Source organism: Pan paniscus, chromosome 19 (genome assembly GCF_029289425.2).
Source record: "Pan paniscus chromosome 19, NHGRI_mPanPan1-v2.0_pri, whole genome shotgun sequence".
Classification (NCBI taxonomy): domain Eukaryota; kingdom Metazoa; phylum Chordata; class Mammalia; order Primates; family Hominidae; genus Pan; species Pan paniscus.
In genome coordinates this window covers 23,158,341-23,180,199 of record NC_073268.2, presented here as the reverse complement: position 1 = coordinate 23,180,199, position 21,859 = coordinate 23,158,341, and the positions used below count along the sequence as shown (strand labels likewise).

The 21,859-nt window shown below is 56.3% G+C and overlaps 2 protein-coding genes across 10 annotated transcripts; one reads left to right on the top strand and one right to left on the bottom strand.

Annotated features, from left to right (window-relative positions):
* Positions 1-235: 235 nt before the first annotated feature.
* On the bottom strand, positions 236-10,807 carry P3H4 (prolyl 3-hydroxylase family member 4 (inactive)). Of its 8 annotated transcripts, none has more exons than XM_063599049.1 (9): positions 10,682-10,807; positions 9,772-10,460; positions 9,450-9,602; positions 8,998-9,352; positions 8,027-8,155; positions 6,180-6,325; positions 5,117-5,200; positions 1,596-1,740; positions 236-1,288 (listed from the first exon to the last, which is right to left on the bottom strand). In XM_063599049.1, exons 1-9 carry the CDS (start codon positions 10,725-10,727, stop codon positions 1,266-1,268), a joined length of 1,770 nt encoding a protein of 589 aa, XP_063455119.1. In that variant the 5' UTR covers positions 10,728-10,807; the 3' UTR covers positions 236-1,265. The 8 variants fall into 8 exon arrangements, with proteins under 8 accessions (XP_063455119.1, XP_034797769.1, XP_034797767.1 ...); XM_034941878.3 differs by having other exon boundaries at positions 9,181-9,352; XM_034941876.3 differs by having other exon boundaries at positions 9,181-9,352; positions 9,772-10,683.
* Positions 10,808-11,008: 201 nt separating this feature from the next.
* FKBP10 (FKBP prolyl isomerase 10) lies at positions 11,009-21,491 on the top strand. Of its 2 annotated transcripts, XM_008966458.5 has the most exons (10): positions 11,009-11,593; positions 15,342-15,487; positions 16,381-16,570; positions 16,674-16,819; positions 17,500-17,689; positions 17,820-17,965; positions 18,559-18,751; positions 19,236-19,378; positions 19,940-20,103; positions 20,503-21,491. In XM_008966458.5, exons 1-10 carry the CDS (start codon positions 11,349-11,351, stop codon positions 20,686-20,688), a joined length of 1,749 nt encoding a protein of 582 aa, XP_008964706.2. In that variant the 5' UTR covers positions 11,009-11,348; the 3' UTR covers positions 20,689-21,491. The 2 variants fall into 2 exon arrangements, with proteins under 2 accessions (XP_008964706.2, XP_063455116.1); XM_063599046.1 differs by having other exon boundaries at positions 11,187-11,593; positions 19,940-21,491.
* The last annotated feature ends 368 nt before the right edge of the window (positions 21,492-21,859 follow it).

The window sequence follows — 21,859 nt, the reverse complement described above, 5'->3', positions numbered from 1 at the left end:
CCATCGTCTTCCCGCCTGGGGAGGACTGTGTTCTCCCGCCCCCTGGTGGCAGATCTGCACACTGCGTCCTCTCTCACACAACCTTCAGCCCCAGGTGCAGAGGACCAGCCAGGGCCCAGATGGTGCCCCTCCGCCCCACATTTTACAGATGAGGGGACACAGGTGCGGAGAGAGGGAGGGAAGGACCTGTACCCTTACAACTGAGCTCCGGGGAGACGACCACGGGTACTATGACTCATTCAACAACAAACATTTATTGAGCACCTACTGGTCAGGGCCCTGGAACCACTAGACTCTTAGTCCAGTGCTCTTCAGGACCCTGGAGGACCCTCTGCAATTTGGCGTGAGATTCCAGCCAGCAGCTGGAAACTCCTCGTCCAGGAGACTGTCCAGGTGAGGAGCTCAGCAGTGAGGAGGGCGGACCCCATCAGCCCACTTGCCAACCTGCAATGCCACCACCATCCTGTGGTCCAGAGACATAGAAGTGGCAGGATGGGTCTGGGGAGCAGCACCCACGGGTGAGGCAGGATGGGGGCCCAGTCAGCTGTGTCCATCTTAAGTTTTTTTTTTTTTTTTTTTTTTGAGATGGAGTCTCACTGTCGCCCAGGCTGGAGTGCAGTGGCACGATCTCGGCTCACTGCAAGCTCCGCCTCCTGGGTTCAGGCGATTCTCCTGCCTCAGCTACGATTACAGGTGTGTGCCACCATGCCTGGCTAATTTTTGTATTTTTTAGTAGAGATGGGGTTTCACCATGTTGGCCAGGCTGGTCTTGAACTCCTGACCTCAAGTGATCAGCCTCCCAAAGTGCTGGGATTACAGGCGTGAGCCACCGTGCCGGCCCGTCTTGTTTTTTTTTTTTTTTTTTTTTTTTTTTTTTAAAGATGGAGTCTCGCTCTGTCGCCCAGGCTGGAGTGCGGTGGCGCAATCTCAGTTCACTGCAACCTTTGCCTCCCAGGTTCAAGCGATTCTCCTGCCTCAGCCTCTTGAGTAGCTGGGATTTCAGGCACCTGCCACCACACCCGGCTAATTTATGTATTTTAGTAGAGACGGAGGTCTCATCATGTTGGCCAGGCTGGTCTTGAACTCCTGGCCTCAAGTGATCCACCCACCTTGGCCTCCCAAAATGCTGGGATTACAGGTGTGAGCCACCGCACCTGGCCCATCTTAAGTTTTTAATAAATAGTTCTTGCTGCTGCCCAGGCTGGTGAGGGTGGGGCCATCGGCACCAGGCTTCCCAAGCTTGAGGGGTGTGGGGTGTCCCCTTCTCATGCGAGTTCAGGCTCTGGCTCTGAAAAGGAAAGGAGAAAGCACTGGGGTTGCTCCCCCACCCACTCCCAATGGGTGTCCAGGTGCTGTCCTGATGGGAGGTAGGGTGAGGCTTCCCCGGACAGGTCTCAGCTGGTCCCAGCTCCAGGGGAGATGCTGCACCACCACCCCCAAGCGGGACAGGGGTTGCCAACAGGCTGGAGACCCCTGGAGGATTGGCCCCGGCACCCACACACACCCTGGGCTCCGGAGCCCAGCGGGTGAATGCATCTGTCCCCAACCTCCATCCCAGGCTGCATCCCCACCCCCCAAGGACTCGTGTCACTGACCAGCCTCAGCCTCGTCACCCTTGGCATCCGGCTCCTGCCACCAGTCAGCATACATGCCCTCCTCGTAGTCACCCTCCCCCTCAAACTCAGCGTCAGATAGGGCATCCTCAGGCTCCAGGGGCGGTTCTGTCTCCTCCAGCTCCATCTAGAGTAGCGCCACGGTTGTGGGAGAAACCGGGTCACAGTACGCCCAAACCCATATGGGCTCCCTTCCTGGCCAATGGGACTTCCCATCCCATCTCTCGGTCCCCAAAGCCCCTCCCCCTCCCCAGTCTCAAGATCTAATGAGACAGTCCTGAGGATTTTTCCCAAACTGCCCCTCCCTGAGTGGCTGCATAGGGCACCACCAGTAGAATTTGGTGTCAGCATAAACATCGCCCCTGCACAGCCCCACCTTTTAAGCATAAAGACCCTGGCAAGAATATTGCTAGTCCATGCATAATATTTGCTCATACTGTTTCCCTGCCAGGAACTACTGCTGTCCCCTGTGCCTGCGTAGCCCGCACTAATCCCTCCAAAGCCAGGCATCAGTTCCAGGCTGAGCCCTTGCTGGTGACTCTGGCTGGGCTGGAGACCTCCCCTGGTGCCGTGTGCTGCCCTCTCCAGCAGCAGTTTGTGCTTCCCCCACTAGACTGTGAGCGGCACGTGAAAGGGACCATGATTTCCTTTTTTTTTTTTTTTTTTTTTTTGAGATGGAGTCTGCTCTGTTGCCCAGGCTAGAGTGCAGTGGCATGATCTCGGCTCACTGCAAGCTCTGCCTCCTGGGTTCACGCCATTCTCCTGCCTCAGCCTCCCCAGCAGCTGGGAATACAGGCGCATGCCGCCACTCCTGGCTAATTTTTTGCATTTTTAGTAGAGACCGGGTTTCACCGTGTTAGCCAGGATGGTCTCAATCTTCTGACCTCGTGATCCGCCCGCCTTGGCCTCCCAAAGTGCTGGGATTACAGGCGTGAGCCACCGTGCCCCGCCAGGACCATGACTTTCACTAACTTACTCCAGCCCCTAGTCTGGTGTCTGGCAAACCACAGGAAATAAGAGACAGCCGTCAAAATGGCTGCCATACGCCAGGCGTGGTGGCTCACACCTGTAATCCCAGCACTTTGGGAGGCTGAGGTGAGTGGATCATTTGAGGTCAGGAGTTCAAGACCAGCCTGGTCAACATGGTGAAACCCCATGTCTCTACTAAAAATACAAAAATTAGCTGGGTATGGTGGCACACACCTGTAATCCCGGCTACTCAGGAGGCTGAGGCAGGAGAATCGCTTGAACCTGGGAGGGGGAAGTTGCAATGAGCTGAGACTGCACCAGTGCACTCCAGCCTGGATGACAGAGCGAGACTCGGCTGTCATTCACTGTGCACCTACCAGGTACGGGCTCTTTATCAAGTGCTTTACATACTTGATCTCAGCCAGGCGCGGTGGCTCACGCCTGTAAACCTAGCACTTTGGGAGGCCGAGTCAAGCGGACCACTTGAGGTCAGGAGTTTGAGACCAGCCTGGCCAACGTGGTGAAACCCTGTCTCTACTACAAATACAAAATAAAATTGGCTGGACATGGTGGCGCATGCCTGTAATCCCAGCTACTCGGAGACTGAGACAGGAGGATCTCTTGAACCCAAGAGGTGGAGGTTGCAGTGAGCAGAGATCGCACCACTGCACTCCAGCCTGGGTGACAGAGTGAGATTCTGTCTCCAAGAAAAAAAAAAAGAAAAATACATACTTGAGGCCAGGTGTGGTGGCTCACACCTGTAATCCCAGCACTCTGGGAGGCCGAGGCGGGTGGATCACAAGGTCAGGAGATCGAGACCATACGGGGTAACACAGTGAAACCCCATCTCTACTAAATATACAAAAAAAATTAGCCGGGCCTGGTGGCAGGCGCCTGTGGTCCCAGCTACTTGGGAGGCTGAGGTAGGAGAATGGCATGAGAACCTGGGAGGCGGAGCTTGCAGTGAGCCGAGATCACGCCACTGCACTCCAGCATGGGCGACAGAGCGAGACTCTGTCTCAAAAAAAAAAAAAAAAAAAAATACTTGATCTCACTTAATTCTTTCTCTTTTTTCGAGACAGAGTTTCAATCTGTCACCCAGGCTGGAGTACAGTGGCGCGATCTCGGCTCACTACATCATCTGCCTATGGTTCAAGCGATTCTCCTGCCTCAGCCTCCCCAGTAGCTGGGATTACAGGTGCCCACCACCACACCTGAGTAATTTTTGTATTTTTAATAGAGATAGGGTTTCACTATGTTGGCCAGGCTCGTCTTGAACTTCTGATCTCAGGTGATCCCTCTGCCTCGGCCTCCCAAATTGCTGGGATTACAGGCATGAGCTACCATACCCGGCCAGATCTTGTGTTATTCTCACCACAACAATGTGAGATGGGCATGATTCTCCCCATTCAATGGATGAAGAAACAGAAGCTTGAGAGGTTGCCTGACACTTGTTTGGAGGCCACCCAACTGGTAAGTAATGGAGCCAGGTCTGGCTAGTTCCTCATCCTGGGTGCTGACAGTGTAGATTCTGCCCTCCTCCCCTGGGGTTGGATGGGTGGGGGCGTGGGGGCATGAACAAAGGAGAGGATACATAAATGAGCACTGAGCAGCAACACCTCAGAGAAATTAAGGCTGTCAAACCCTCACTTGAAATCAATGTTAATAGGGCCGGGTGCAGCTGCTCACGCCTGTAATCCCAGCACTTTGGGAGGCCGAGGCAGGCAGATCATGAGGTCACGAGGTCGAGACCAGCCTGACCAACATGGTGAAACACTGTCTCTACTAAAAATACAAAAATTAGCCAGGCGTGGTGGTGCACGCCTGTAATCCCAGCTACTCAGGAGGCTGAGGCAGGAGCATCGTGTGAACCCGGGAGGCAGAGGTTTCAGTGAGCTGAGATGACACCACTGCACTCCAGCCTGGGCGGCAGAGCGAGACTCCATCTCAGAAATAAATAAATAAATAAAAATAAATAAAATAAAATAAATCAATGTAATACAATACGGTCCTTCTGTCCTGAGGTCCTGCATTCATTCATTCACTGGTTCATTCAAACTCAGTTTCTGAGCCCAGGCTCTGTGCAGGATGTGGGAGAACAGGGAATAATGTGGCCCTGTGTCCTGCAGTGCGGTTCTCCTGGATACTGGCTGGAGAAGGGGGCCAGGGCTGAGATGGACCAGGGCTGCAATCACCCAGGTCCAGGCCACAGGTGGCCAGGGAGGCACACAGGTCAGAGTGGGCACTGCTAGCCCAGAACAAAGAGCCAGGGCATGCAGCAAGGGCTTCCTGGAGGAGGCACCATGTGAGCTGGGCCTGGGAGGAACAGGATTGAGACATGTACAGAAGGAGGACATGAGAATACTAAGGCTGGGGAAGGAACGGACAGTCTAGACAAGGAACAGGGAAACCTCTCTTCTTCACGACAGCTGACCACCAGGGGCTGGGGCTGAATTCTGGCACACTGGTGGCCCCAGGAAAAGGTCCAAGGTGTCCCCATCACAGCCCAATCCTGGAAAGCAGGAGGCACTCACCTCATCATCTGACTGCAGGTACATGTGGGTGAACTCCAGCAGCTCCCGCAGCTCGGCGGTCTGGTTGTGGTAGAGCATGGCCTCCTGGAAGGAGGGAAGGACGGGGTGGGGGGTGAGCCATACCCTGTTGCCAGATGGCAAGAAGCCAGGGCTCCTAGGATCTGGGCCCACTGGCCCTCTTCTAGCTCAAGGATCGGAGAATAGGTATCAGCTCACAAGCTAATCAGATCATCGTGGCTGCTTGGAACACTGGGTTAAGGATTCTGAGGGTTTGGTGACAAAGAGTCCCTCAATCGATTAGCAATGTCTGCCACTGACAAGGAAGGCAGGAGTGGCACCATGTGCCCCATATTTGCCAGCCTGGCCCTCAACTCCAACAGATTTCCTCCGTTGGTTACCTAGGGTGTTCCTGGGAAAGAGGGACAAAGGTCAGCAGTGAGGGTAATGAAGGTAGGGAGGGGAGCAGGCAGGAGTGGATGTGTACCTTCATACCTCCCTCGTCTGGACACTGCTGGTGAGGTGGCAGTACCACTGCCATTTTGCAGGTGAGGCAATAGATTAGGAAAGGGCCATGGTCTTCCCAGGACCACACAGCAGTGGGGCTGGGCTCTGAAGCCAGGACTCTAACCTCAACTCATATTCTTTCTTTCCATTTCCCATCCTGCCTTCCATGGAAGCCAGGAGTTTATTTTTTATTATTTATTTATTTATTTTTCTTTTGAGACGGAGTCTCGCTCTGTCACCCAGACTGGAGTGCAGCGGCGCGATCTCCGCTCACTGCAAGCTCTGCCTCCCAGGTTCATGCCATTCTCCTGCCTCAGCTTCCCGAGTAGCTGGTACTACAGGCGTCCGACACCATGCCTGGCTAATTTTTTTTTCTTTTCAGTAGAGACGGGGTTTCACCATGTTAGCCAGGATGGTCCTGATCTCCTGACCTCGTGATCCACCCGCCTCAGCCTCCCAAAGTGCTGGGATTACAGGCATGAGCCACCACGCCCGGCCGCCAGGAGTTTATTTTTTACAAAGTGCATATCCAGCAAGTGCCCCAGAAAGCAGTGCCCACCTCCCGGGGCTGGAAGTCCTCCTCTTCCAGGCCCCAGCGAGCCCGGTGGAACCGGTAATACACCAGGTTCTGCTGCATGACGCTGTCCTTGGGGTCGAAGAGCATGTAGCTGGCGGCGCTGCGGGCAGCCTGGCGCACATCATTCACTGCAGCAGGACAGGGGTGAGGAATTGCTCTGGCACTTCCCCTTCAGAGTCAACCCCATCTTCCAGTTCAGTCCAGCACCCCTGCTACCCAGCCACCTTCCAGAATACCTAATGGGCTCCTTATCCCACCCAAGCATAATGCCAGCTAGCATGTAGTGGGCACTTACCCTATGCCAGGCCCTGACTAACTCATCTAAGCCTCACTGTTATTGTCTTTTTATTGTTTTTGAAACAGGGTCTCACTCTATCACCCTGGCTAGAGTGCAGTGGTGCAATTATGGTCACCTCAAGCTTGATCTCCCAGGCTTAGGTGATCCTCTCACCTCAGCCTCCTGAGTAGCTGGGATTACAAGCAGGCACCACCACACCCATCTAATTTTTTGTATGTTTTTGTTTGTTTTGAGACAGGGTCTTGTTCTGTCACCCAGGTTGGAGTGCAGTGGTGTGATCTCGGCTCACTACAGCCTCTGCCTCCTGGGCTCAAGCAATCCTCCCACCTCAGTCTCCCTAGTAGCTGGGACTACAGGCACGCGCCACCATGCCTGGCTAACTTTTTGTATTTTTTGTAGACACGGGGTCTTGTCATGTTGCCCAGGTTGGTCTCGAACTCCTGGGCTCAAGCCATCTGCCTGCCTGGGCCTCCCAAAGTGCTGAGATTACAAGTGTGAACCACTGTGCCCAGCCATGCTTACCTATTACTGTCATCCCCATTTTACAGTCAAGAAATCTGAGTCACAGAGAGGTTAGATAAATTGCTCAAGCTCACACAGCTGGAGAATGATGGCTCTAGTGAATTAGAGGCCCTTAGCCTCTCTGCTAACTGTACCCAGGAAGGGTCTCCTGGCCCCTGGGTTCTCAGCCCCTCTGCTCTGACTCCTGGCTCTGTCTGAATCTTGGCATCTCCGAGCTGCAGGAACACTGGAGGCTGTCCATTCCAGCCCCAGTGAATGCCAGGATCTCTCCAGTGAGGAGAGCCACAAGTCCTGGTGCCACTTTTTATTAGTCATGAGACTAACAGCCCCTTGCCCTATAAGCCTCAGTTTCCCCATCTGAAAAATCGGTCCAGTAATGCCAGCTGCATGGTGTTGGTGAAAGGACCACATAAGATAAAGTGACTTATAAACTCTCAAGTGTTGGCCGGGCGTGGTGGCTCATGCCTATAATCCCAGCACTTTGGGAGGCTGAGGCAGTGGATCACCTGAGGTCAGGAGTTCAAGACCAGCCTGGCCAACATGGTGAAACCCCATGTCTACTAAAAATACAAAAACTAGCTGGGTGTGGTGGCAGGCACCTATAATCCCAGCTACTCAGGAGGCTAAGAGAATCACTTGAACCCGGGAGGCAGAGGTTGCAGTGAGCCGAGATCGTGCCCCTGCACTCTAGCCTGGGCAAGAGTGAAACTCCATTTCAAAAATAAAAATAAACTGTCAAGTGCTCTGCAGTTGTTGGTTGTCTAGTCATTTGCCCAAAAGACCCTCTTCTTCTCCCTGAGGCTGCTGTCTGTTCTCACTCAGAAGCCTCTCACCTGCCCCAGACTCCCAGGGTGCCTTCCCCATATTCCCACCACCCCTAGACTTTCCTCCTATCACCCAGGGTCCTCAATACTGAAGGAAAGCTCCCCACAACTCTGGGAGGCTCCCATGCAGTCCTCTCCCTTATCACCTCGTCCCCTGCCCAAGCCAGCCCACCCAGGGGGCTCACACTTATAGTAGGCAAACTGCAGGTAGTGGTACATGGTGGCCACGAACTTGTCCACGAAGTAGCCACCCACATTGGGGGTCAAATTGGCCTCACAGTCCACCTTGCACTGCAGGGACTCTGCAAAGAGATCTGAGGGTGGGAGGCAGCAGTGAGAGGCTGGCATTGCAATGAACATCTCCGTCCCCCCAGTGGAGAAGACTCTAAATCCAAGCTCTGCCTACTAAGCCAAGCTGCTTGTCCAGAAAATGTGTTGCTGTTGCAATCACAGGAGAGAATGTCTGTAAAGTGCTTGGCATACTATATGACAAGTGATGGTGAGGAAGATGACTGTGGGCTGGGCTGACTCACCACCCCCGCCACTCAACCACCACCCCAAGCCAGAGGGAGCCAGGGCATTCTGGGAGAGCAGCAGGTGAGGTCCAGAAATGGGGCAGAAGTCCAAACAGAGAAGCTAAAGGACAGTCTTTTTTTTTTTTTTTTTTTGAGACAGAGTCTCGCCCTGTTGACCAGGCTGGAGTGCAGTGGCGCGATCTCGGCTCAATGCAACCTCCTCCTCCCAGGTTCAAGCGATTCTCCTGCCTCAGCCTCCCGAGTAGCTGGGATTACAGGTGCCCACCACCACGACCAGCTAATTTTTGTACTTTCAGTAGAGATGGGGTTTCACCATGTTGGTCAGGCTGGTCTTGAACTCCTGACCTCGTGATCTGCCTGCCTCGGCCTCCCAGAGTGCTGAGATTACAGGTGTGAGCCACCACACCTGGCCAAGTACAGTCCTTTCTGCCCCTGCTCGAGGGACCCCAGGGTTAGAGATCCCAAGACTAGGTGTAATTTCTGGTTATCAACTGCTTTCTGCACACACCTGCTGGGCTACTCCTCACCGCTGCACCTTTGCATCTGCACTGCCCTCTGCCTGGAAGGCCTATGAACCCAAGCTTCCCAAACCCTTTAGGGATGTCACTGCCTCTACTCACTGATCCAGCCCCTTGGACACTCCCAGCTGGGGCCCCTGCACCCAGCGTCTTTCTCAACAGACAAGGCCTTCCTCCCGGCTGGCTCCTCCGCATTCGCAGTGCTCCACGTGCATGAAGGGGACATCTGCCTTACCGGGCCCTGTGGGTGAGAGGACCGCCCACCGTGGTCTGGGTGGCGGATACCTGCTATGGCCGGGTAGAAGTCCTTGAAGTCCACCTGCTCATGGGCCCCTTCACAGCCGGCCAGGCACCGGGCAAAGACTGCCAGGTAGTCTGCCAAGGCCCGCTCCATGTCCTCCGTGCTGCTGCGGAAATCCCCGCTGTTGTAGAGCTTCACAGCCCGGAGGAACACGGCCTGGAAGGGGCGTGGCAGGGGGAGTCAGGGCGCCCCCAACATCTCCCCTCCTCTACTAGCCCTCCTCTGCAAGCCTCCTCCTGACCCTCCACCCCACCTCGTAGGGCTGGGCCTCTAGGTCCGTGAGGGACTCGTCGGCGACGTCCAGCATCCCCCGATAGTAGTTGAGATACTTGGCGGTCAGCTCGTGCTTCGGGTTCCTCTGGAGGAAGGTGTAGGCCGCCGCCACCGCCTTCTCCAGCCGGTTAGCCTGGTCGGGGGGTAGGGGGTGGGGGAGCGGGTCAGCAAGACCGGAGCTCGCGGCCCCGAGCGCACGGCGGGCTTCGTGCCTCGGGTGAAGGTAACGCTCCTTCGACCGATCTGTGGGGAGCCACGACGCCCAGCCCGAGACAGGTCCCCGGGTGGGGGCAGGCTCCCACCTTGAACAGCGCGTAGTGCAGGTACTGGTAGGGCAGGCGGCTCTGGAAGTCACGCAGCAGCTGCCGCGGCGGGTAGGGCACCTGGAAGGCGGGCAGCGTCCGCTTGCAGCGCCGCAGGCAGGCGGCTCGCTCCAGGACGCGGCCGAAGAGCCGCAGCTCGCAGGCCCACTCGTCTGCGCGGCCGCCGTCGGGGTCGGGCTTGGGCGCGGGCGCGGGGCCGCTGCAGTTGGCGTGGCAGAAGGCCTCGCTGTCGCGCAGGAGCCGGTGCAGCCGCAGCGCCGCCTCCAGGTAGCGCGCGCTCTCGCGCCAGCTCTCTCCCTCGTACTGCTCCAGAGCGTGCCCGTAGGCCGCGGCCAGCGGCATCAGGTCCTCGGGCGGGAAGCCCCGGAAGCTGTACTTCTCGTACTGCGCCCCGGCGCTGCCCAGCAGCAACCACAGCAGCCCCCACGCCACCCGAGCCATGCCCGCCGCGCCGCCGGCTCCCCGGAGCTGAGCTGGCGGCCCCGCGGACGGAAGGGGACAGGGCCGGGCCCCGGGCGGGCGGCGCGCCCGCTGGGTCTTAGCGCCGGGCACGAGGCGGCAAGGTGGGGCGGGGCCTGGGTCACGACGTCTCCTCTCTTTTCCCAGAGGGTCCGATAGTGTCGTTAAGTCCTCTCCGTCGGCCCGGGCTCCTGCCTTGGGGGTGTCCCCTAGGTAGAGAATGAGTCGGGGAGCGCTTCCCGCCAGAGATGGGAAGCCCAGGAAGCCCCTCCCCATGCAAACAGTGCCCCCGCCTGAGATCAGGACACTGAGTGAGGGCCGCCTCCTCTGCGCTGCCCATACGAGAGGGAAGCCCTGGAGCCGGGCCTTCCGTCGCTGCGCCCTCCTGCACCCTCCGAGTGTCTCCCCCGCCCACGTCGGAGGCACACACCTGCTGTCACCTGCACACCTTGCGCTGCCACCACCCCCCACTCCATCTCCGTGCCCGTCACATCCCAAGTCACAAAGTCCTTCTTGCAGTCCAGCTTTTGCGGGACCAAGCTGCTCTTCCCTGGAGATGCCTTCCCTTGGAGTACAGCTGGGGTCACGGATGAGCACGGAGATGCCTCTCACACTCCGCGGCTTCACCACCCACCTGGAGGGGACTAGAATTCTAAGTGCCCGCGAACGAAGCAAGGTTCATCTCCGCCCGGCTTTAGGACCCGGGGGCTCCGGAAAAAGACATTGAACTTTTTTTTTTTTCCTTTGGTGTCCACTCAGAGTTCTCATCTTTCCCGAGCCTCTCTCCCTGGCCAGGCCCCAGGTCTCGCAGCCAGGGATGGAGATGGGGGGAGGGGGAACCTGGAGTTCTTTGTAGTGCCTCCCTCAGACTCTAACACACTCAGCCTGGCCCCCTCCTCCTATTGCAACCCCCTCCCCCGCTCCTCCCGGCCAGGCCAGCTCAGTCTTCCCAGCCCCCATTCCACGTGGACCAGCCAGGGCGGGGGTAGGGAAAGAGGACAGGAAGGGGGGGAGCCAGTTCTGGGAGGCGGGGGGAAGGAGGTTGGTGGCGACTCCCTCGCTCGCCCTCACTGCCGGCGGTCCCAACTCCAGGCACCATGTTCCCCGCGGGCCCCCCCAGCCACAGCCTCCTCCGGCTCCCCCTGCTGCAGTTGCTGCTACTGGTGGTGCAGGCCGTGGGGAGGGGGCTGGGCCGCGCCAGCCCGGCCGGGGGCCCCCTGGAAGATGTGGTCATCGAGAGGTACCACATCCCCAGGGCCTGTCCCCGGGAAGTGCAGATGGGGGATTTTGTGCGCTACCACTACAACGGCACTTTTGAAGATGGCAAGAAGTTTGATTCAAGGTAACCCCGGTTGGGCGCCCCCGGATTCACCACTCCGTCCCCTGAACCCGGGGTCCTGTTTCCTTGTTGCCTCTTTTAAGCTCTGCATCCCAATACTCTAACCTTAGACAGCACCCCTGGGGCCTCCCAGACACCCATCTCCCCAAAGATACCCTCCTGCCCCCACTTCCAAACCCTCACTTCTCAAAGGATCCCATTTCTTTCTCACAAGCTCTCCACATCCCGGAAAGGACTCGATAATCAAGGTGAACTGCCTTGTGTAGTTACCAGGGCTGTATTTAATGACCTGATGGAGAGGGGTGTTCTGATCTACAGTGTTGGGGGGAAGGGAGTGGTCCCTGCTGCTTAAGAATCCTGGGATGGTCTATCAGCCTGGACGCCGTACCTTTCCACCCACCCTGACTCCCCTTCTGGTTCCACTGTTTTCAGTGCCTTTGTGGTCAGAGAAGAGGGAATAGAACTTTTTTTTGGAGGGGGTGGGAGTTTTCAGCGGCTGGTGGGCAGGGAAAAAGGCTGGTGGGTATTATAAGAAGACAGCCGGCTGGACCTGGGGGTAGCGCATGGCTCCCTGCGGAGGCCCTGTCTGTCTACGTGTCACACAGTCGGACATGCCACCCTGGGCTCCTTGGAGGAATTTCATTCCTCCCTCTCTGGTTCTCCTGGAACCTTCATCTCTCTCCATTTTAGGTACACCAGGCCAGAGGCACAGGCCGCCCATTTTTGCCAGCCTTGGGGTTTGTAAGGTGGCCTCCTGGTCTGATCCAGGCCTTTGGTCTGCCCCAGCAAGTCCACTTTTGTTAGCGGGGACAGGGCAGGGCTGTATGCCAGCCTCAGGGGTAAACCTAGGGTCCCAGTTACACACAGACCCCACAGCACACTGAAAGAAGTCAGTGTTTCTTAGACCCTCCTCTGAAACACACAACTCAGCCCACAGGAAATTAGTGGCCATGACTTCAGAGGCAGGCATATATTGGGGTAAGCCTACAAACTCCAAGAGTCCCAAGACCCTGGTTCAAATCCAGGCTATGACCATGGACAGAGAATTTTGTCTCTTTAGGCATCACTTTCCTTATCTGAAAAGTGGAGACAAAAACAAGACCTACTTGCTAAGGCTGATGTTAGGACTCCAAGGACATGGATGAATGAACGTAGGCTTCTCACAGGGCCTGGCAGTCCTCCAGCCAGTTCAGCACACATTAACATTGACCCTGAGGAAAACCGTATGACCTGATGCTGTGGAACTTGTAGAAACTTAATGCAGAGCTTAAGCCTTCATAACAACACTGAGAAGGAAACAGTCCAGACTTAAAACCTGTCTGCTTGGTGGGCAAATTCAGATATAGGGTAGTAGCCAGAAGTGCAGCCCTGAGCCCTTGACTGCTAGGAGTGAGGCAGGGGTTGGGATTTAGGGTTGTCGTCCCTGATGGGGACTCTGGGAGCCCAGCTCATGAGTGTTGAGCTTGGAAAACTTTTTGTTTTTTAGCCGGAGGCTCACTCTGTCACCCAGGCTGGAGTGCAGTGGTGCGATCTCAGCTCACTGCAACCTCCGCCTCCTGGGTTCAAGCAATTCTCCTGCTTCAGCCTCCCAAGTAGCTGTGATTACAGGCGCATGCCACCACGCCCAGCTAATTTTTGTTTGTTTGTTTGTTTTTGTTTTTTGAGACAGAGTCTCACACTGTTGCCTGGGCTGGAGTGCAATGGAGTAATCTCAACTCACTGCAACCTCCGCCTCTGCCTCCCAGGTTCACGTGATTCTCCTGCCTCAGCCTCCCGAGTAGCTGGGATTACAGGTGCACGCCACCACACCCGGCTAATTTTTTTGTATTTTTAGTAGAGAGGGGTTTCACTATGTTGGCCAGACTGGTCTCGAAAAAGGCGGGCGGGTATTATAAGAAGACAGCCAGCTGGACCTGGGGGTAGGGCATGGCTCCCTGCGGAGGCCCTGTCTGTCTACGTGTCACACAGTCAGACATGCCACCCCAGCCTCGTGATCCACCCACCTCGGCCTCCCAAAGTGCTGGGATTACAGGCGTAAGCCACGGCGCCCAGCCTTAATTTTTCATATTTTAGTAGAGATGGCGTTTCACCATGTTGCTCAGGCTGGTCACAAACTTCTGAGCTCAGGCAATCCACCCTCCTCAGCCTCCCAAAGTGCTAGAATTACAGGCGTGAGCCCCCGCGCCCACACAACTTAGAAAACTTTTTTTTTTTTTGAGACAGAGTCTTGCTCTGTCCCCCAGGCTGGAGTGCAGTAGCGCGATCTCTGCTCACTGCAAGCTCCGCCTCCTGGGTTCACACCATTCTCCTGCCTCAGCCTCCAGATTAGCTGGGACTACAGGCGCCTCCACAATTTTTTTTGTATTTTTAGTAGAGACGGGGTTTCACCATGTTAGCCAGGGTGGTCTCCATCTCCTGACCTCATGATCTGCCCGCCTCGGCCTCCTGCGCTCGGCCAGAAAACTTTCTTAACCCATGGCCCCTTCAATTAAAAAAAAAAATCTCCCATCCTCACTTTACTTCTGAAAACTTAAAATAAATTAAAAGTGTATATAATTGACTGGGCACAGTGGCTCACTCCTGTAATCCCAGCACTTTGGGAGGCCCAGGCAGGCAGATCACTTGAGGCCAAGAGTGACCAGCCTGGGCAACATGGCGAAAGCCCTCTCTACTAAAAATACAAAAATTAGCCAGATATGGTGGTGCATGCCTGTGATCCCAGCTGCTACTTCGGAGGCAGAGGCAGGAGAATCGCTTAAACCCGGGAGGTGGAGGTTGCAGTGAGCCGATTGCACCACTGCACTCCAGCCTGGGTGACAGAGCCGAGACTCCATCTCCAAAAATACATATGTATAAGTAAAAATAAACACATTAATTAAAAGTGTATAACTAAAAACAAACAAAAGCCATGGCACTTTTAGAATAGGCTTTTTTTTTTTTTTTTTTTTTTGAGAGGGAGTCTCACTCTGTCGCCAGGCTGGGGGCGCGATTTCGGCTCATTGCAACCTCCGCCTCCCGGGTTCACGCCATTCTCCTGCCTCAGCCTCCTGAGTAACTGGGACTACAGGCGCCCGCCACCACACCTGGCTAATGTTTTGTATTTTTAGTAAAGACGGGGTTTCACTGTGTTAGCCAGGATTGTAGAATAGGCCTTTTCAAAATGTGAAACCAGCTCCCACCCCACCTCTGCTCTCCCGTCTTTTCCTTGGAGAGCCAATAGTATAATGGCAAATTTTAGAACTCAGCTGACTACATATTAGCTGTGTGACCTTGGGCAAGGCACTGAGTCTCTCAAGTCTCCATTGCTCTCATAAGAAAAATGAGAACAAGAATGCCCACCTCACAGGGGAGAGAAAGAAGATATGGAATGTAAAATGCCAAGCATTTAATCCCATATAGTAATGCTCCTCTGCCCCTCCGTGCTGTACCTACCACTCCCCACTTGCTGTCAGCAAATAGTAGCAGCCATCAGGCCCTTGCATCCCACCCAACTCTGTCCCAGGGCAATAGCAGCCCTTGTCCTCCTCAGGGACTTGCCTTTCACAACAGTCCGTTCTCTTAAGGTGGGCGTCACGGCCGACCTAGGAGGGGGACTTGAAAAGGAGGTGAGAAGTGTGTGTGCGTATCCACACCTGGGTATAGGGAGGGGGGATTGTGTGCGTGTGTGCAGGCACACCTGTGCATCTATGCCACCATGGGCAGTGTGTGTGTGTCTGAGGTCACTGTATCCCATCTGTCCCTCCCCCCCCAGCTATGATCGCAACACCTTGGTGGCCATCGTGGTGGGTGTGGGGCGCCTCATCACTGGCATGGACCGAGGCCTCATGGGCATGTGTGTCAACGAGCGGCGACGCCTCATTGTGCCTCCCCACCTGGGCTATGGGAGCATCGGCCTGGGTGAGAAGGGCTGGGGCACAGGCCGGGGGTGGAGGAGACCACGAGGTGGAATCAGGGATCCTGGGGTGAGAAAACTGAAGTGCGGAGTTGAGGAGTGACTTGCCCAATGTCACACTGTGCACGCAGTATGAAGAGTGGCAGCTCTGGCTGGGGCAGTGGCTGACATATATGGTCCCAGAGTTTTGGGAGGCCGAGGTGGGAGGATTGCTTGAACCCAGGAGTTCCAGACCAGCCTAGGCAACATAGTGAGACCTCGTCTCTACAAAAAATAAAATAAATTATCCAGGTGTGGTGGTGTGTGCCTGTAGTCCCAACTACTCAGAAGGCTCAGGTGGGAGGATTGCTTGACCCCGGGAGGCTGCAGTGAGCCATGATCATGCCACTGAATTCCACCCTGTGTGACAGAGCAAAACCCCATCTTTTTTTCTTTTCTTTTTTTTTTTTTTTTTTTTGAGACAGCATCTCACTCTGTTGCACAGGCTGGAGTTTAGTGGTGCGATCTCGGCTGACTGCAACCTCAGCCTCCTGGGCTCAAGCAATCCTCCCTCTCAGCCTCCCAAATAGCTGGGACCACAGGTGCACACCACCACACGTGGCTAATTTTTTGTATTTTTAGTAGAGATGGGGTTTCGCCATGTTGCGCAGGCTGGTCTTGAACTCCTGGGCTCAAGCCACCCACCTGCCTTGGCCTCCCACGGTGCTGGGATAACAGGCATGAGCCACTGTGTCCGGCCCCCTATCTCTTAAAAAAAAAAACAAAAATAGTGGCATCTCTGTCCCTGGTTTGGGTCTCTTGGTGCTGGGATGAGAGGAAGGGGAATAACAGGGCCCTGGCTGGGATCGTGGTTGGCAGAGCAGAACTCTGAGACCTCCACGCTGCTGCGCCCTCACAGCGGGGCTCATTCCACCGGATGCCACCCTCTACTTCGATGTGGTTCTGCTGGATGTGTGGAACAAGGAAGACACCGTGCAGGTGAGCACATTGCTGCGCCCGCCCCACTGCCCCCGCATGGTCCAGGACGGCGACTTTGTCCGCTACCACTACAATGGCACCCTGCTGGACGGCACCTCCTTCGACACCAGGTAAGGGGCTGGAGGGGAGCCCTGAGGCACTGGGGACTGTGGCATGGGGAGCGGGAATCCGGGGCCCAGCCTGCCTCTCCCACCTCCACCTCATTTTCTGCAGCTACAGTAGGGGCGGCACTTATGACACCTACGTCGGCTCTGGTTGGCTGATCAAGGGCATGGACCAGGGGCTGCTGGGCATGTGTCCTGGAGAGAGAAGGAAGATTATCATCCCTCCATTCTTGGCCTATGGCGAGAAAGGCTATGGTGAGGGTGGGCAAGGACACAAGGGGAAATTCCGCAGAAGAGGGAAAAACCAGGCCTCCACATACAGTTGCTCAGGTTGTATACTGCATTAGGGCATCCAACCAAGGACTCAAGGTGGGATGAAATCTACCCTTGGTGCTACTAAGAAGCGGTGCTTTGGCCGGGCGCGGTGGCTCACGCTTGTAATCCCAGCACTTTGGGAAGCCAAGGCAGGAGGATCACGAGGTCAGGAGATCGAGACCACGGTGAAACCCCGTCTCTACTAAAAATACAAAAAAATTAGCCAGGCGTGGTGGCAGGCGCCTGTAGTCCCAGCTACTCGGAGAGGCTGAGGCAGGAAAATGACGTGAACCTGGGAGGCGGAGCTTGCAGTGAGCCGAGATCGCGCCACTGCACTCCAGCCTGGGTGACAGAGCGAGACTCCATCTCAAAAAAAAAAAAAAAAGAAGGGGTGCTTTATTCTGATTCACACGAAGGCTCAGTATGAGCCGGTGGTGGCCCTGGGGAAAACCCAGCTCAGGCCTTACTGGAGGAGCAAGAAGCAGGGCTGCTGATGGGCGGGAAAGGGCTCTGGAGAGTGGGGCTAGTGTCTTGCATGGTGCCCACTGGGCCTTCCTGAGTCAAGAAGGAGCCTCGGCTTGCTCCCCAATTTTATGGTTCAAGCCCTATCCCTTCCCCAGGGACAGTGATCCCCCCACAGGCCTCGCTGGTCTTTCACGTCCTCCTGATTGACGTGCACAACCCGAAGGACACTGTCCAGCTAGAGACACTGGAGCTCCCCCCCGGCTGTGTCCGCAGAGCCGGGGCCGGGGACTTCATGCGCTACCACTACAATGGCTCCTTGATGGATGGCACCCTCTTCGATTCCAGGTCAGGAGGGTCTTGAGGTGGGAGGGCGGGGGCTGGGTGAAACGTGGACGAAGCTGGGGGTCACTCTGAGCTGCCTGGAAGGGGAGGGCCCCTTTGACTCCCTTCCTGGCCCTCCCGCCTTGTATTGCAGCTACTCCCGCAACCACACCTACAATACCTATATCGGGCAGGGTTACATCATCCCCGGGATGGACCAGGGGCTGCAGGGTGCCTGCATGGGGGAACGCCGGAGAATTACCATCCCCCCGCACCTCGCCTACGGGGAGAATGGAACTGGTAGGGGCATTCCCCAGCCACCACCTCAGCTCCTCCTCCGAACTGCCCATTGTGTCTAGGCCACCCCCTCCCACAGTGGGATTCCAGGCACCACTCGGCCCCTCTCATCACAAAAACATGCATGCAGCTTACATCTGGTCACCCCATCTGATTCCTGCCACACAGACTCCATCGGTTTCCTCCAGGGCAGCGCCCCACTTCGCCCCTTCCGCAGTGGAGAAGGGCAGCCAAGTTTGGGGAGGGAGGGTGGTTATGGAAAAACAGAACCAGCATACCCCCAGGACCCAGCTGTGCTGGGAGCCTCAGTGTCCTCACCTGTCAAATGGGCAAGCCATGCTGATCCGCAGGGTAAGTTACTGGGAGTTTGCAAGACGGTGAGTGGAAAAGGGCTTTCTTACTGGAAAGCTGCCTTCCCCTGCCCCCTGCCCCAGTGAAAGTTTGTTAGAATTGACTCTGGACAAACATCCCGTCCCATCCTCCTTTGGATCCTCAGGGTCGGGAAGGGGTATCAGGTCTAGGGACCTCCATGGAGAGACCTCAAGTAGCCTCTCCTATTGCTCTGAGCTGACCACACTCCCCCATTCTGGCCTCAGGAGACAAGATCCCTGGCTCTGCCGTGCTAATCTTCAACGTCCATGTCATTGACTTCCACAACCCTGCGGATGTGGTGGAAATCAGGACACTGTCCCGGCCATCTGAGACCTGCAATGAGACCACCAAGCTTGGGGACTTTGTTCGATACCATTACAACTGTTCTTTGCTGGACGGCACCCAGCTGTTCACCTCGTGGGTCCGGGGTGGGGCCGGGACTGGGCAGGTGGGTGGGCACAGGCATGGGGAGTCCTCCTCAGTGCACCCCCGACGCCTGCTCCTCCCTCTTGGTCCTCGAGCGCCAGGGGAGCATTCAACCTCTTGCTGCTTCTGTAAGTCCCCATCTCGGAGCATGTCGAGGAGATGAAATTCTCTGCTTCGCAGGGGAAGGGAAGGTGAAGCCAACATTTGGGGGAGAACTGCTCTTTCTATTTCACAGAGGGGAAACTGACGCAGGGAGCCATGAGCCCTCGAGGCCACACTTTAGGGGGCAGAGGCAAGATGAGAAGGGAACCCCACGTCTGCACAGCTGGGCCCCTGCACTCTGCTGCGTGGCCCAAGTCACCAGTGGGAGTAACTCCGGAACTGAGGGCTTGTTCTGGGCCCACCTCAGAGGGAGAGGGGTGTGCGCTGGCAGGGGACAGGGTGGCTGCTGACCTGGGCATCTGCTCTCCCCCAGGCATGACTACGGGGCCCCCCAGGAGGCGACTCTCGGGGCCAACAAGGTGATCGAAGGCCTGGACACGGGCCTGCAGGGCATGTGTGTGGGAGAGAGGCGGCAGCTCATCGTGCCCCCGCACCTGGCCCACGGGGAGAGTGGAGGTGAGGGGCTGAGACCATAATCTTTTTTTTTTTTTTTTTTTTTTTTTTGAGATGGAGTCTGACTCTGTCACCCAGGTTGGAGTGCAGTGGTGTGCTCTCAGCTCACTGCAACCTCCACTTCCCAGGTTCAAGTGATTCTCCTGCCTCAGCCTCCCGAGTAGCTGGGATTACAGGCACCTGCCACCGTGCCCAGCTAATTTTTGTATTTTTAGTAGAGACAGGGTTTTGCCATGTTGGTCAGGCTGGTCTTGAACTCCTGACCTCAAGTGATCCACCCGCCTTGGCCTCCCAAAGTGCTGGGATTATAATCATGAGCCACTGCGCCCGGCCCGAGACCGTAATCTGACTGGCATCTGTCCCTTTTGCTCCTGCCCATTGTGGGTCTGATGGCTGGTGGGAGGAGTCAGGAATGCCTTCAGGATGCCTCCTTAAACATCCCATGCCCCACTCTCCAGCCCAGCCCCAGGAGGGGAAACTGGCCTGTGGGCTGGGAAACAGTGAAGCCAGGCCTAGACCCTGGCCTGACTAGGACCCCTCCCTTCTCTCCTGCCCTCCCTCCAGCCCGGGGAGTCCCAGGCAGTGCTGTGCTGCTGTTTGAGGTGGAGCTGGTGTCCCGGGAGGATGGGCTGCCCACAGGCTACCTGTTTGTGTGGCACGAGGACCCTCCTGCCAATCTGTTTGAAGACATGGACCTCAACAAGGATGGCGAGGTCCCTCCGGAGGAGGTGGGTGAAGGTTCAGTCCTAATAGCCATGCCCACGCAATCCCCGCACCCAGGAAGCATCAAGGAAGAAGACGTCCCCCGTCCAGACTGCCCACCCGCCCTGGTGCTCCTGCCTGCGCTGAGTCCCACGCCTCAGGCTCCTTGTCCCTGCTTTTTCCTGGGCACACATGCAGGCTGTTCCCTACCTGAGAGCAGTCACAGACTATCCCCATGCCACGCCTCCACCCCAGCCCCCACCAGGACCCCAGCACCAGTGCCTTTCCCAGCCCTTCCTGAGTTACAGGGTGCGGGGGAGCCTGGGAAAAAAGAAGAAAAAGAAAGCACTCACTGGCCTCCACCCGGGGCCCCTCCCAAGGCCATGACCCTCACTGCCCGCTCCCCCGGCTCTCCCCTCCCCCAGTTCTCCACCTTCATCAAGGCTCAAGTGAGTGAGGGCAAAGGACGCCTCATGCCTGGGCAGGACCCTGAGAAAACCATAGGAGACATGTTCCAGAACCAGGACCGCAACCAGGACGGCAAGATCACAGTCGACGAGCTCAAGCTGAAGTCAGATGAGGACGAGGAGCGGGTCCACGAGGAGCTCTGAGGGGCAGGGAGCCTGGCCAGGCCTGAGACACAGAGGCCCACTGCGAGGGGGACAGTGGCGGTGGGACTGACCTGCTGACAGTCACCCTCCCTCTGCTGGGATGAGGTCCAGGAGCCAACTAAAACAATGGCAGAGGAGACATCTCTGGTGTTCCCACCACCCTAGATGAAAATCCACAGCACAGACCTCTACCGTGTTTCTCTTCCATCCCTAAACCACTTCCTTAAAATGTTTGGATTTGCAAAGCCAATTTGGGGCCGGTGGAGCCTGGGGTTGGATAGGGCCATGGCTGGTCCCCCACCATACCTCCCCTCCACATCACTGACACAGCTGAGCTTGTTATCCATCTCCCCAAACTTTCTCTTTATTTGTACTTCTTGTCATCCCCACTCCCAGCCCCTATTCCTCTATGTGACAGCTCCCTAGGACCCCTCTGCCTTCCTCCCCAATTCTGACTGGCTCCTAGGGAAGGGGACGGCTCCTGGAGGGCAGCCCTACCTCTCCCATGCCCTTTGCCCTCCTCCCTCGCCTCCAGTGGAGGCTGAGCTGACCCTGGGCTGCTGGAGGCCGGACTGGGCTGTAGTTAGCTTTTCATCCCTAAAGAAGGCTCCTTTCCCTAAGGAACCATAGAAGAGGAAGAAAACAAAGGGCATGTGTGAGGGAAGCTGCTTGGGTGGGTGTTAGGGCTATGAAATCTTGGATTTGGGGCTGAGGGGTGGGAGGGAGGGCAGAGCTCTGCACACTCAAAGGCTAAACTGGTGTCAGTCATTTTTTCCTTTGTTCCAAATAAAAGATTAAACCAATGGCCTTAGGGTGTCTTTTGGAACAGGTTGAGGGGCAGGGGGGAATGGCTAGGGGATGAAGTGGGGGTTGTGGGAGGCCTTTAGACCCAGAGATTGGGGAAAAAGTTAAACCAGGCTGTTTCCATGGCCTCATTAGCTCCAGACAGCATGTCCCCAGGTCAGGGGCTCCCCATCTGGAGGTTTCCTGCCTGCCCTGGGCCTAACCTGGGGTCTTCGCTGTGGGAAGGGAGCCCTGCTCTGTGGAGGGGGTGAATGTGTAAATGGGGGAGGCCTCCAGCAGGGTGTGGAGAGATGATCCTCATCCTCCAATTGTCCCCACTGAATGGGAAAGACAAGGTCCCTGACCTCAAAACGCAACCTACAAAGTT